The sequence below is a fragment of the Phoenix dactylifera genome, chromosome 14, assembly GCF_051530095.1.
Source record: "Phoenix dactylifera cultivar Ajwa chromosome 14, Ajwa_hap1_PhDact_Kaust_v1.1, whole genome shotgun sequence".
NCBI lineage: Eukaryota > Viridiplantae > Streptophyta > Magnoliopsida > Arecales > Arecaceae > Phoenix > Phoenix dactylifera.
In genome coordinates, this window is record NC_143203.1 from 20714972 (window position 1) to 20731340 (window position 16369).

At 36.4% G+C, this 16369-nt stretch overlaps 1 protein-coding gene across 8 annotated transcripts in view; it reads right to left on the reverse strand.

Annotated features, from left to right (window-relative positions):
• Window positions 1-16369, reverse strand: part of LOC103712655 (uncharacterized) — a 31966-nt gene that overhangs the window by 8584 nt on the left and 7013 nt on the right. For 3 of the 8 annotated variants that reach the window (XM_088710817.2, XM_088710820.2, XM_088710818.2), the window contains 14 exons: window positions 13931-14004; window positions 12316-12375; window positions 10840-10939; window positions 10672-10749; window positions 9179-9246; window positions 9037-9105; window positions 8874-8951; window positions 8686-8781; window positions 7534-7604; window positions 6225-6302; window positions 6004-6097; window positions 4213-4311; window positions 325-542; window positions 119-233 (listed from right to left, as the gene is read on the reverse strand). In XM_088710817.2, coding sequence (XP_088566943.2) covers window positions 119-233; window positions 325-542; window positions 4213-4311; window positions 6004-6097; window positions 6225-6302; window positions 7534-7604; window positions 8686-8781; window positions 8874-8951; window positions 9037-9105; window positions 9179-9246; window positions 10672-10749; window positions 10840-10939; window positions 12316-12375; window positions 13931-14004 — 1298 coding nt within the window. Of the gene's footprint in view, window positions 1-118; window positions 234-324; window positions 543-4203; window positions 4312-6003; window positions 6098-6224; window positions 6303-7533; window positions 7605-8685; window positions 8782-8873; window positions 8952-9036; window positions 9106-9178; window positions 9247-10671; window positions 10750-10839; window positions 10940-12315; window positions 12376-13800; window positions 13844-13930; window positions 14005-16369 lie in introns of all 8 variants that reach the window. The other 5 variants (XM_088710816.2, XM_088710819.2, XM_088710821.2 and 2 more) reach the window with 3 other exon arrangements.

Genomic DNA, 16369 nt, shown 5'->3' on the forward strand with positions numbered 1-16369 from the left:
TAGGAAGGTTTGTTTTTTCATGCAAAGCACATAAATATGCTGATGAAAGCAAAACATTATCTATATTTATCATTTGAGCATTGCAGTTCCCCTATGGTCGACAAATTAAACCACTCACATTATGGGAGATTATAGTTCGCATAAAGCGAACAGCTGCCACCACCAGAACCTTTTCTCTTCTGCGAGTCAAAAACAAGACCTTTTCTATGGCATTATTCGTAAGAAAGTTGGACCTACAAAGGTAGAAAAAATGAGCATGTTTACACTATAAAAATCATTAACCAATATACCAATTAACAATCAGAGGATTAGTATTGCACTCACTTTATCCTGTAGGGGTGATGAATTACACAAAAGCAAAGCAGCTCACATATGTTTGATAAGATTTCAGGCTTGGTTGCAGCATGAGATTCTACTCTATAACCAAAGCCAGATGATTTAATCACTGTCCGAGAATTGCTTTTTGGAGGACAAGATGAAGCTATAACACCTATCAACTGATCCAGATGTTTTTCATAGAAAATCTCTATAATTGTGTCTCTCTGCAACAAGTAGAATGAGCATTTAATAACCAGTAAAGTAAATTTAAAATTTAAAAAAAAAATTAAAAGAACACAACATACTCAAAGGAGCAAAGATAGAAAAGTTCCTTACAAGCCAATTTCACTGGTTAGATTTCCCAACAATTCAGACCAGAAAAAAATACCAAATACAAATGAACATTCAATGTGTTACCTGCATCAATAAACTTGAATAGGTTGCAGATACTAAATGCAAAACATGAAACCTCCATATTTTTCAGCTCATGAAAAGCAGTATACACGAGTCATAATGTACACTATATAACAGGAAAAAGGAAAAAAGTAGAATGCATTGGATCATAGAATTTTCCTTCTTCCCTAAGCAACTTTGTTTTTAATGACTTAATACCTACTGACAGGGTAAGGGCATTGCACAGGTAAATATGGGTGATGATTTTAATACCAAGCTGGTCCAAGTTCTTAAAAAGTAATCATTCAACACAACATAGAAATTAACAAATGCAAGGAAATAAAAACAGAAGATAAACAAGATTGAATATTTTTTAAAAAGCAATCTTCAAGGGTGTTAAAAGGGAGAAAAAAGGGTCTGAAATCTGAATGTAATCATGTATGCAAGCATTGAAATAACCAAGCAAATCAAGATTGCCACCCACATTCGGAAAGATGAGGCATACGCTTCTGAGATATTTGTTAGAAGGTCAGCCACAGTTACTTCGTGGTACTATTTGGAACACATTTGGCACTTCTGTGGTAGAGACACTGTCTCTTAAAATCAAGAACCTCTCAAACACGTAACCTAGTTTTAGCTAGCCAATTCATTTCCTTGTCAATTACTGACAATAGGTGCCTGTGGATGACAATAAGGATTGAGGAAAAAATACATTAAGATGGAGAAACAAACAAACCCTCATAATGCAGGGAATGGCCATCATATTTCTCTGACACCTAAACATATACATGAAAGGGATATGACTTTGCCGAACTGGAGCTTGAAGTTTAAGAACCTGATAACTGAAATGCAAATTTTTATTGTTGGAAGGGTATGTTATGCAAGTACTAGGATTTAGTATCTGATAATTCAGATGCTATATGCAATGCAGTTATCATCCCGGAGCTTAAGACCACATCAAGCTCTGGGATCCAAGAATCTAGGAATTAGGATTTCATAAGGAAATAATGAAAAGGAAATCACATAGATCTGGGCTTGGTAAACAAGGACACAAACAACCATATGGAGTAAATTAGATGAAAGCATTGTAACTGATGACGAGCATAAGAGCCTTCACTTGGAATTAAAGAAGTCTAAGCATTAAAAACGCAAAATAGTCAAGATGAGAAGAAGAAAACTTTTGTAACTTCACCATAAATCCTTATCATGTAGAATATCACCAATCTGTAAACTACAAATGCACCCTTCATGTAACAATAAAGATAGACCATAAACCCGAGTGTATATTTGGTTTAGTAAAAAATGGAACAATTGTACATCTAAACAACTCTGAAACTCAATCCAACTCTAGAACTTTCTGAACTCTGATTGAAAAACCAAAATAAGATTTCTAGCCACACATTTTCTCCCTAAAAATAGGAGTCCTGCTCTCACAAGAAACTAGAAGGATTTACATCATGATCTATAAAGTCATATGACTACTTAACATGTCCCAATACTAATTGAAAGTCACATAATTTGCCCACTCGAAACAGCCATCAAATATCGATCTGAAATTGTTATAAAACCCCTAACAAACTCAGGTACTGGAATTGATGGACAGCACCAAACTACCCCCCACAACCAGAGAGCCAAAAGATGACCTTTCCAGGATCAGATGGTCTGCACATCAATTAAGCATCTTCATTAGATATATAAGGTAAACTCCATTAATTTTATCCATTGTCAAGTGCCTATACATAATACATTGTCCAGACCGTGAATTAATGAGTCTCCAAGCCAATCTTCTGAGCCTAATCCATTAAGTGACTGCACTCAAGCATATGCACTCTAGTATAGGTCAGTATCCACCCAAATTGAATCTTGGCCCAAAACAAATTTCACTCTAGCAGAATAACGAATGTGGGCATCAAGGAATAAATGGGGCTTACATAGAAAAATAGAAATATGAACTAGAAATTGGAGCAGTGATAAGTGGATGAGGCCTCATAATTTTTCTTCACTCACTTTCCAAAAGTAGCTTTACAGTCTCTATAAAAAAGTGTGCCTCACAAATTGAGGTGCATTTTGCATATAATTTCATGAGGAAAAGGATAGATAGGGAGCGAAAGCAAGCTAGCATTGCTACTTCTGGTCCTCAACCATGAGTTCAGAACTCACTACTGTAATGCACAACATGCCACCACTCAGCTTTCAAGTTAGATATTAAAACACATAAAGAACATAAAGAGCATAACAAGGAGCATCAATGCATTTGTTGAGTTTGATCTTAATGATCATATTTGAGGACTGTTGATATATAAGGCTAACACAGACCATTTTTAATTGACACAATCAAGGTCAGCAAAACCAGTACCGGGCAACGTACCGGTTCTCCGGCGGCACGAGTCAGTACGAGCCATGCCGGGCCAGTACTGACAGGGAGAAGGCACACAGACCGTAGGAGAGAGAAAAAAGTGGGAGAGAAGGAAGAGAGGGAGGGAGCCCGATGGAGGGTGGCGGACACCAGCGCGGGGGGGGGGGAGGGGTGACGAAGGCTACGGGAGGCGAGGCCACAGCCGATTCCCTTGTTTCGAACGAAACGGGGGTCCGGCCATGGTCTAAAAAATTTTGTGATTTTTAAGTGAAGTCCGCCAGCCTCACGCCCTCTCCCGCTCTCCCCTGCTCGCTCTCTCTTTTATTCTCCTTCTCCGGCTCCGCCAACGGATTTCATTTCCGTTGCCGAAATTGTATTGGTGAGCCGCCGGTACGGCTCGGAATGACCGGAACCGCCCATTTCGGGACAGTTCCGCCGACCCTGGACACAATAATCACAATCAATAAGCCCTACCACAAATACTTGGACTACATCTTGAAAAGCCCGTGCCACCATTCATTCCACTTTCCTATTCAAGGTAGGTCCTTCATCATAGACAGAATCTCAAAACACCCAATGTTGATGTGTATATCAAGAACAATAGATTTCTTATCAACCCACGAACCTGCCTGATATTGTCTAAAATCCTTTAGTATGAATTATGACAAAATGCACCTTAAGTGCATCTATGCATCAACCATTGAAAATAATTCTGATAAAGATGCCTTGTGCATAATCTTATGGCAGTAATGCATTGTGCATAATCTTATAGCAGTAATGCATCCAAGTTCACCAGATAAAACTAAGTGGCAATTCTTTCAAGTAAATATCACCATAATATGCTCCAATCAACATCAACTAGTGATACAGTTAGTTTCAAGAGAGCCAAGATATGGAACCAGTAAAATGAATATATATATATATATATGAGCATATTTTCTGAGAAAGTGACAAAATCATAATATTGAAAATCATTCTTAATAACCACTAAATGCTAGACTTGACCAACTGAGATGCAGGTTTTTATATTTATAGACATAAATCATAAACAAACAGCCATAAAAGCAGGCGGCAAAACAATAACGTAATTGATTATGGAAATTATATAGACATAAACTGAAGAAATTTCTCTTAACTTGAAGCACCTGTGACCCGGGCATAGTGTTTGAGTCCAGTAATATGCGAATGATCTCAAGGAACCGACAATGCATGTCCTCCCCAAAATCTGTTATCATACCCCTAACCTGAAAAGTACAATCAATGAAAAATTTTTCTATCAGGAAGACATTTAAGATTGATTGATGGCTACAGATATAGACACCAAAATTAACATAAATTGACTAATTTATTTTAGAGATAAGCATCTATATTACATGGGAGAGACGAGTACTTGAAAATAGCTGCACTCAATTAAAGTCTTAGGACAAATTGAATCCATAGGTTGTGTACTGCCAATTCAATGTGTAATAAACTATCAACATCCTTTTTGGACATCATGGTGGGCATGTTTGTTGTGAAGTCCTTGACTATAGATGAATTAAATAATATCAGTTAAAAGTTCAAGAAAAATGTTCAAATGCAGAGCATCAATTTACATCATACCCTCATATACTCTACGATTTAACTATGATGATCCATAAGCAATGCAAGGGTGCCATGCATCGGAGCAAAGTAAGCACAAATAACAAGGATCAAATCATTGCACATGAAGTCAACAATGGAGGTCATTTACTTGGTAAACTGACCAACAAGAAAGTTATGAGGGAACAGGAAAATTACAAATTTTATTGACTCCCTCATATGATTGAGCATTGGATGTATGCTTAAGTTAACACCACCAAAGCAATTATTTTGAGAGAACCAGATGATGCATAAGAAGAATAAAGAATTACGGAAACCCATAGCAGATAGTTTGTTAAGCTTTTTAGTTGTAGCTACTTTACGATAAAAGTCAATTATCACTTAGCTATGACAGTACAACGGTGGAGGCATGGTGCATTAACTCACACATACTGTGAGTCAGTTAAAGAAAATATTAAAGGATCATTTGTCATGCCACTGCCAGTCACAAACTATGGCACGGCATGGTACCGGAAAGGCACCATTTTCTAAGGCCGAAGCATGCATTCAGAACTTAAGTTATAGCCACAAAGCTAGAAAGCTACAACTAAATCTGAAAATTAATATTAAACTATGTCTAAACCTAAGACCCATCTAACCATAAATTAAATAACTGTGCACACAAAACCAAAGCTGCTACTGCTTTACCCTAACCCATTGTTAGACATAGCTTAGCCTTTTGTCTAGCTAATTCTACTAGTCCTTCAAATATATGAACAAAAAAAAATCCTGCTGAAATAAATTATGGCAAACCCTTGATTTTAAGAGATCTTCCAGCATTACTTAATTCCATTATAACAAAAATTTAGCCCAAGACTCCTAGTTCTTACTTCTAAGATGAGACCCTATCTTCCACATCCGTTATAAAGATTTCAATTTTCAACCTTTATAGAGGAACAGAAATGCAAATGAATAAATGCTCTCATAAACTGTGTCCATGTAACAGGAAGAAATCAGCAAATGAGCCTTCCAATGACAGGACTAGGAGCACAATGCGAGAGAGGGAGATAGAGATATTTGGATGCAGGGACACCCCAACTCTTGAATAACAACAAAATGCGAATGTCTTAGCAGACACGTTTGTGCATTTAAATGATCAGGTCTTCTGGTACCAGCATATGAAAGACTCTGACTCTGCAAATGATTTTCATGCCAAATAAAACAAGTTGGTTATACATGGTGAAAACAAACGTATATGCAAAACCATGACATGATTGGAGTAAGGCAGCAAGCCCACTGTGCACTATGGAGAGTATACTAGTTAAGAAAGAAGCACTATAGCTTATGCCAGGCCAGACAAATTTAAGCTTGCTTACCAAAAGCCCAAGAAGGGAATTTCCTTCTTGTTGAATGACATATGATCTGAGAAGGTTAGGTTCTTGGTTTAGGAATAGAATGAGAATATCTGCTCTGCATTAGGAACAAAAGCTGCATTAGCCAACAAGATGTGTGCAAAAACCAAGAAATAAAATTGATGAGAAATTTTGAAAGACAAAACAACTTTTTGCATGCAATGGAAACAAAGAACACCAATTACCCGGCAGATACAAGCTTCCTATCCTGACTCTGCAACACGTCAGTTATGATGTCAAATATGCCTTCGCCAGCAAGGTCCCTGCAAGTAACAAATACTGTCAAACTGCAAAATGGTAATTCAACATATAAAACTACCACAAACTATTCTGTACTTTATGATAGATCATCACTTAAATGCACTAGCAGACAAGTAAAAAGATCCAAGTGGACATTTATCAGACTCCATCACATATATTACATATTGCAGCAACCTGATGCAACCCTAGGGTTAGTTCTGCATGAAAAAGCAACCAAAGTTACATAGATATTACGATCCTGTCTAGGAATTTCAGCGTACAATACAACCTAATAGAATTGCCAGAATGATTAAGATTAATGTTTACAGGGTTCCATAGCCTAGTAGGATTTACTCACTGTCCTGAAATTTCAAAACAAGCCAAAAGCAAAAAAAATGGCAAAAAAAAACAGAGATATATCAAGCCTCGAAGCCAAGATAGCTTGTAGGCAGCAAATAACTTCGCATACATGGGGATTCAACATCAAGTGCCTAATTTAAGTTGAAACAGCATGCATACAGTTTGATTCCAGCAAAACAGTGAAATAAAATCAGGAAGGAAGATAATTGGAAAAATAAACTACAGCGAGAAGAAAAAAGATGGTGGAAGGGGAAAAGAGAGAACATCCAGGCCTGCAGAAGAAAAGCAAAGAGCGGCACCTCCTATATTTGGGTTCAAAAAGGAAGCAGCACAGTTCAAGATCTCTCCCAAATAATCGTGATTTGTCAACTTCACTTAAAAATCTCAATTTTTTTTACGGTCGGACCCCTGTTTTGAACGAAACAGAGGTTCGGCTGCGGCCTCAACCACGCACACCAGCGCCAGCCTCCCTCTCCCCCTCCCCCGCACACTCACTTTTCCTCTCTCCCAAGGTCTCGTGTCGGTACAAGCCCGGCACTGCACAGCACAAGCCGTACCGACTCGTGTTGCCAGGCAACCGGTACGGTGCCTGGTATCGACACAACAGACCCTGGTTTAAATTCTATCTAACTTTGCGCTTTTTTAGTTGATCTTTGATAATTTGATCACAATAAAATGAAAATAACAAGCATCCCAATTACCTAATCACCAACTAATAAGAATAGCATTATTCATATTTTGTCATGTCATAATATAGTAAACCAGCCAAACAGAGCAACATATGGTAGCCCACTAATGATGTCCTCTTTCTTGCACTCCCTAAATGACAGATTTCTCAGGATATAAGCAAGAAATGGAATTACAATATAAGCAAACAAATCAAATATGACCTACCGAAATAGCCGCAATTGCTGTACCAGCTGTAAACTTTTACTCAAAGAACAAAATTCATGCAAGAATAATACCTGTTAAAGGATGAGGAATGTACATCAATCAGTCCTTGAAAAAAAGGGGCATAAAGAATAAAGGAAGCTACAAATGTCAAAATTGAGTGGTGCCACAATGTCATGAATAATGAATGCACAAAAACCTTTATGTACTAAAACATAACACATTGATAGACTATGATACATACACCACATATTTGTACTTTGTAAATTTGTTGCACACAAATTACTGACTTTGGCATACAAAAAGAAGTGGATTTCAGTGTTTATGTCATTTCTTGAACTTAAGACAACAGTGAAACTTTTCACTATATATTATGCCATAATTAGGACTTACACATGGAACATACTTATGCATTTTCTTCACATATTTTCATGTTTATATTGATTGGGACCAAGGTCCACAATCTCGGTACCAGATACCGTATCGGTACCTTATCCGTTCGGTATGTCACGGCATGCATCCTATACCGAAATAACTCTCTAACCATGTTTCTCAATTTTTACCTCGATACACTTCGGTACGGGATGGTATGCACCTCGGTACGCTTCGCTACGAGTTAGTACGCCTCAGTATGAGACAATACGAGATAATATAGAGCTTGTACCGACTCGAAGTTGAGTTTTGTACAGGTTTCCTCTCGATACAATATGGTACACCCCATACCGAGCGATACAGGGCAGTATGACAAACCATGATTGGGATGGTTATGCTTTTTTTCTTACAATTTTGTGCACTTCACACTTTGATCTCTGGAACTTTCTAAATCATTTCAGAGAAATGAAATTATTCAATCAAATTAGATGGATGGATTCAATGGAAACACTTTGGAGCTGTTGAAATATTAAAATGAAGACTAAGATGATGTAAACAAAATAAAATTAACTCAACTTTATGAGTAAGGACAAAAGGTCTACATGGTCCTCATGCCACAAAATAAACTTAGTTGCACTACAAAGTATAAACGTTGGGCTAAGTCCTATCCAATTAGCAGCAAAGTCGTAATACATGGAGAACAAAACATAATAAAAACCCAAAATCTGAGACTATAACAATGGCGACAGACATGCAAAGCATTTACACAGAATATATCGTTACCAATTCCCTTTTTGATTCTGCAGAAGTTGAGGTGGACCTCATCCTTGTGAACAGCTCTTGAATAAAAGAAGCATCATCTTTCAACAAAGATATAACCTACAGCAGAATCATATGTAGTATGTTACACAATAGGCATGATAGAATCACTAAAAATTAAATCAACGAAAAGGACAAATTGAAATTCTCACAGCAGCATTGTTTGCATGAATGATCGAATTAAGACTTGCTATTGTAGCCTCATCCAATATCCTTGGTAAAATAACATCCTGAAGTCGTTCCATTGACAATAAGAATTCCATACAAGAGCACATTCCAGTAAATAATGAAAACTTAGGCAAATGTTCTACAGACCTTCATGTAACCAACTCTGTAGGTTTGATGTATCTTTGACAATACTGAGGAATCTTTAATAGGGATAGCCTGCAAGAAGATTAAACATTTGAAATTTAATAAAATAGAGGAAGTAGTCGGTTGCATCTCCCAACCAATTTACCTCTTTAAAAACCACATGCTCTTTAAGAAAAGCACGATGCCGCTGCACCTGAGGGACCTCAGGTTCATCTGTTCAAAAGAGCAACATATCGTAAGTGGATTTCTTTTTTCTAATCACTTAGTTTAGTTAATCAAAAAGAGAAAAAAAAATACTGAAGATAATAGCATGATAACATAATAATGACATACAGGCATACAATAAGACAAGATACTGGAAACACATTAACCCCAGGCTCAAGATGAAACTCAGATGGTGAGGAAAAAACAACCTGGAACCCACTGATGGGGAAATCGAATGATAAATTAAAGAGAGAACACAGGACAAGACATGTATTTGACTACTAAAATTGTAGACACTATTCAAGAAGATATGTAGCCCATGTTATAGCCCAACATAACTGACCAAATGAACTTTCTAGTTACAGCCACCAAGGATGAGCAGGGTAGGATATACATGAAAGCAATGATGCGAACAATTACATATTTGTAAAATTCTGCTTAAATAATCCAATAATTCAGGTATAACGGATCCAATTGAACGACCCATGAAAGCAACCAATATCTCCCACATCAGACCCAACACATGGACTAATAAATTATTACATCCAAATCCTTCGAATTTGCATAATTCAAATATCTAAGCATCATCCATGATAAAGATAATTTAGACATATTTATTAAAAAAACATGTAGGATATATTAGGGTGTCAAATTTCATGTTAGAGAACTGGAATGTATTATGATTATTATTTATTTATTTCTTGTAAGGCGGCACCTAAGACATGAAAAAAGTACGCAAATAAGTAGAATATAAATAACGAGTATGTCAAACTTTTTGGTGATAATTCTGTTTATTTTAAAAGTCATTCTCAAGAAGCAGTGCAATAACAGTTCCTCAAAAAGAAATGCTCTTACTATATTGGGCATTTTGCTATAATACAGTGCAAACCTATATTTTATTGAGTCCTTTTCCCAATACATTCCATAGGTCAGGAGCACATATAATGGCATCACAAATGTCATAGATACTTCTAACATCAACCTCTCATGGGCCAATCATTCCAAATTAATGCCACTGTATACATGACTCAGATTCACAAGGTAACCCCACTCATACATGAGAAAAAAAATCACTGACAGGGGCAACATAACCAATGACCAGGGCATAGGTTCATGATCCTTGAGTAAATTTAGAAAGGTAGAAACATGTGAACAAATTAAGGTGATCAACATGGCATGAATAGGATGATTCAGCCCCCGCTCTACTTTAAAAAAAAAAAAGAGGAAAAAATCTACCAAAACATGCATAAATCAAAATAAAAGACAAAACGAGCAAGAAGACTGGCATTTAAAGCCAAATCACAAATAAGATCTAGTGAGCTTAGAGTCGGTTAAAAAGCAGCATGCAACACAGGATCAATAAAATAGCTAAGCATCTGAAATTAACAAAAAGGAAGTAGCAGTAACACGTAACATAAAATTAAATGAACCTACATTCAAGAGAACCAATAATGCCCAAGATAAATTCATCCCCAAGAATTCTATCAAAGATCTGTGGACTGTTTAATAGAACTGCAAAAGCCAAAAAAAAAAACATGTTGTTGATGTTACGAAGGGATTAGATATGGAACATAAGAAAGGCACAAGAAGACAATTACATACTGATCCCCTTGACCAATCTGAAAATCATGTGGAGACCATCCATGTTTTCCAATTCTTCACACATTCTGAAAAGATCCATTAGCCTGGGGAAAAATTCTTGCTGCACCAGAAAAAAAAAATGTTATTAATAATTGTAAACAAAACAAACTAATGTGATAATGCCACGGCTTTGTTTCTCTCTTTTTCCCCTTTTTTTCTCGAACGCTGTGTTCCTTATGTGTGAGTGATGAGTGTATGTTATATTGGGGTTCACATGGAAACAGTACTCTACATGAGAATGTAATCATATCTCTATAAAACTCATTTGACTAGCTCAGAGAAGTTTCTGATTATAACATTTTCCAGTAAAGATGTTACCATGACTATTTCTTGCTTATACACTCCCAACTTTTGACAGCTTTTTAGAAATGAAGGGTTGGTCACTTCTTTATATTCCTCTCTTTATCAACCACGAAACCTGCCACACCCACCCCGCAACCCCTTTTTTTTCTTTCTTTTTTCCGCAACTCCTTTTTCAAACCATCTTTTAACTCCAATGTCCGGAACCCCAGATACCTGATGACACTTACTGGGCCTCTTTCTCATTTTGTTGTCTTATTTTCTCCCCCTAGTATTTTATATTAACGACTTCTCACTTTATTCTGCTGCTTTTGACTGCTGAAGGAAACATTATCAATGGTCAGATCAGGTCAATTATGGTCGCTTATATAGTCAATAATGGACCACCACGGACATAGCAAGTCTAAACAACGTGGCCTTTTAAATTTCTATTATGACTTCAATATGTTTAACTAAAGTTGCTTCTTGAGTTTGGGAAATGATATATAACCGAGATAAATGATTTACTTGACTTGCATAGGCCCAACATCCCAGAGTAGATAATTTGGATGACATAAACAAAGTTCACATGCACTATCATGCAAATGACTAGACCCTAATTGATGGAGGAGGAATTCATGATAACATGGTATACTAGAGGCCACCATAAAGAAGATAAGTGGAGGCAACAAGAAGTCTTATTTACATTCAGCATCTTTATTGCGGCGTAACAACCGCACATGATAATTCATATGCATTGACAGAATGGGCATGATAAGAAGTATCGAGGCCCGAAAAAATAAAATGCATAAAGTGCGGAAGTGCCTAATGTCTCAACTAGATTAAACTAATTTCCTAAGACAATTACTAGGGCGTGCATGCTTTCTTAAAATTAAAATGTAAAAATCCTACTTTGTTTTGTCAATTGTGGTGTGTTGTATCTCCACTTCAAGTAACAATAAAAACCTCTCTACGACATAATGAAAGGAACTAGCTACGTACAGACAGTGATTGGAATAAAACCATTTCTAGCAGAAACATATCAGATGCAAAAACAGATTCAACACATTCCGCAAGATGGACAATTAATTTTCCAACTGACAATTGCAGAAATTCTAACCAGGCAACTAGATCAATAAAGGTCAGTGAGATGCTTACATCTTGTAATATTAATTCTGCTACACGCATCTGATCCGCAATGCCACATTCTAATACTGTCTGCATGTTAGAATCAACCAACTTAGCACTATTAGGGTTCCAATGATGGATAAGAAACACAATGAAAGAAGATTCGGCAAATTAAATAAAAAATAATTTTCATTCGAAATCATAGTTAAAGAAATAAAAACATTAACACAAAGAGCTCAACAAAATATATGACCACAAATTTTAGAATTTCCGCATATGCATGAATATATAGAAAGATATAATAAAAGAAACACCTATAAAGTAACGTGAATATATAGAACTGATAGGAATATAGAATTAGCAAGCACCCATTTAGTCATTTCAGTTAGCCCCTTTAATTTAAGGACTGCAAAAATTACCATAACTCAGTAACATGGTCCAATCAATTAGCTAATGAACAAGTTTGGATCTGGAAAATCAAGGCCCGATATTTTGCTTCAGGTTGAGTCCTGCATATCACAGAAAATTATATCTTGATTCCCCTTTGAACTTCAGAAGAACCCAACATGAAAATTCAAAAGACCTAACATAGATGGGTAGGAAAGATGAAGGTAAACAGCAGGTCAAGGATTTTGGTTGAACAGACTGAAGAAAAGAGGGAGAAAAGAAGTTAGATGGGATCAAGGAGATAAGAGCTCAACAAACTTTCCACTTGGAAGACTTGAAGTGCAGTCAATTTTAAATCCACCGAGCTAGATACTGATTAAAAAACCTAATATTTGAGTAGCACCACGCATATATTGTTGTAATAGCACTGGTATAAAGTTGATCCAAGAAGAAGCACTTTTGAACCATTATTGGTTTAAATGATGGTTAATATCGCTTATAGAGAAATGAGATGAGACAAAATAATAAAGATGACCGCAATTAGGTATATATTCCCTTGTTCAACCTATCAATGAGGTGGAACCAAAAGATCGTGCATTAAGTTTGGCATTGGTCTTCATATATTTTATGTACAAAGCTACCCAAACAACATACTCCTAAAATAGGCCCATATTCTCATTTTATATCACTATAAATTTTGTTTAGTTGACGCACAATAACATGGCTCAGTTTGGCTGGCTCATTTCATAAATCTAGAATGTGTATATACACTAGTAGTTACCATGATTGACTGGTACATATTTCCATTTGATTATCTAGATGAAAGGCATTATCATAGTTCTGTTACACATTTAACAAGGTATTGTACGACCCGTGTATTAAAGTAATAAGATTGTAGATCTCAAGAACACCATGGCCTACGAGTTCCCAAGAAAAAAAAAACAACATACACGTCCTGTACAAGTAACAATGAAGACATATTTACAGCAAAGCAACTTTGAAACCCAAGACTCAAACAAAACAGAACAGCAAAAATCACAGTGCAATGTTTTTGGAACTGCAAAGGATACATAATATTATATTTGAATTAATAAAGGAGCAAAACTTAAGCAGAAATAGAAAATATACCAGATGACTGAAAAATAATATCGGGGAAAGTGCACATGCTGAACTATAAATGAACACAGAGCAGAGTATTATGAAGTAGCATAATCAAAAATGAAAATCATTAAAGCATTTTCTTGCATATCTTTCAAACCTTTAAAATTAAAGGGAGACTGGATAATTCAACGGATGGGAGCTCTCTTAATTCACTGTTACGAAATGATTCATCTGCAAATATAACAAAAACGGTTCTGTTAATGCAAGTGTAGTAATCAATGTCCACTCTGCAAATAAAAGAGGTGTAAACAAAGGTATGGTGGAAAAAACCGCTCATCACAAACTAAATAAAACAAAAATCAGGCACAAAAGCAAACTATTTAATGAAATGCTGTAAGCTCTATGGTGCATGACATAAAGCACAGTGGATCATAATATACTAAGTTAGAGCTGCAATTAAAACTTTAAGCATGTGGTATAAACTAGAAATTTCATTGACAGCCTGAACTCAATTGATTAACCAATTTGGAACTTAAATAACTTACTACAGCCAAAATATTACTCCCAGAAAGCAGTAATGACACATCAAGCTATCCATACCTCACACCAAGAAAGAACAAAAAGATGTAAAGATCCAACCACATCCAACTACATCAGGTTAAACAATGTCCTAAAACATGATTTTCATGGATGTCAAACCTAAGACAAGCAAAGCATTGCTAAATAGGATTGATGCTAAAAATAATGAAGCTATAACTTGACTCATTAAGCTTAAAAACAAGTTAGCACACATTCCAGAATAACACAAAAAGCAACTTCAGATTATTATTTGTCATAATTAGAGACTAGGATGGATTAGTTTTTTCAAAACTTTACAAATGAAATTGTTAAAAGACCATTAATGACTCCCTTCATAAATTAACATTACCATATGACCAATATTAGAACTCAAATCTTTTGAACAATAAATTTTATTAACTTTTCATAGTTACTAGTCTACAATTGCCTTGTTTTAACAGAATAGCTGTTCATTCAGAGAGAACCATGTATGACAAATTTCATGAAATGGCTTCTTGAGAATCTAGCAGATTTTTCACAGCAACTTGCTCAGCAATTACATAGGGTTAAGCTTGAACCCCCCGAACACTTCAAATGCACACAAGGAACTGCTTAACCGCATTAGCAGCTGCTTGTAGTTCTAGCCTTCCAACTTTCCACTTTTTGATGATGCTTCAACTGTTTATGTTTCTTGATATATATAATGTGATAGCCTTGAGTTGGTAAAGACATCCGTTAACTTTTCCGTGTATGAATAGCCAAGGTGAGATCCCATGTTACATAGTTTGCTCTAGTATGCGGAGGCCAGCACAGATTCCAACATGTAAAAGCCTAAATATTTCGATTTGGCCCTTGATAAGAACTACTGCTGCAGTAGATAGCATAATAGCCCAAATCCACAGAAGATGGCTTATTCTTTAACCTTAAAATTATCCACTAGGGATGATATCCCAGATGATTTCTTTGCACTTCATATAAGTCGAGCCGCATTATTTTGCAATTTCTCTAGCGGCTTTAGATTTAGGAACCAAGCAGATAGCATTATGTTGTATGAGAGGATGTTCAAGTTTCAATACCAAGCACGCATAACTAATATGATGCTCCTAAATGTTTTAAAGCAATATCAAATTAATTATACAGTAATTTATCAAACATTGGATAAAGTGCTGGTCAGCATGCACAACTTCACGGCACATATTCTGCCAGTGCCTCACTAATATGCAACAACAACATGGTACCTGCCTGTGCTAGTGGTTAGCATGCAATTGTGCTAAGCACTAGCACAGCACATCATGGTACAAATGATGCCAGAGCAACTCATTCCACGGGCACGATATAACTCAATCCATGCTATCAATCAAATGCTTTACATAAAAGGCCCGCCCAATGCACGAGGCTCCTACCACTATAGGATCTAGAGGGTGCCAGATGTACACAGCCTTACCCCTATACGAGGAGAAACTATTTTCGGCGTTACAAACTAGCGACACCAAAGTCAGAATGGAGCAACCATACCATTGTGCCAAGGCTCACCACTCAATCAAATGATTCACATCCTTACCCAAAATAATAATAAATAAATGCTTTATAGTGTGCCTAATTCAAGATTACATTCAATGAAGCAAATAAGTTTCTACCATATCAACAATTACCATTGGGAAGGTGAGGTATGCTTTTTTACTACATGGAAATTGCAAAGTTCAAGAATTAACCAAAGAAAGGGCAGATTCTGTTGTGTTGTCGATTCCCTTCTCTCGAGTGTTTTCACACTCTGGGATAGGAACCCCTTCCAGCACTTGGCCAAAAACTTATCCTTTTCTAAAAAGTGTCGCATTTTCCGAAAAGTCAAGCTTTTCAAGGTCCCCTTCTCAAAACAGCAGCAAGTCAGCACCTGGTCGAATTCGAAAATAGCAATCTACTTATCGCAGCTTTTAAGAAACCTATATGGGCAGCAACTAGTGGATTGGATTTGAATGCAAGAGCAAAGAAAATGACCTCAATTATAAGACCTAAGTGATGGTGGATCTGATGGCACAAA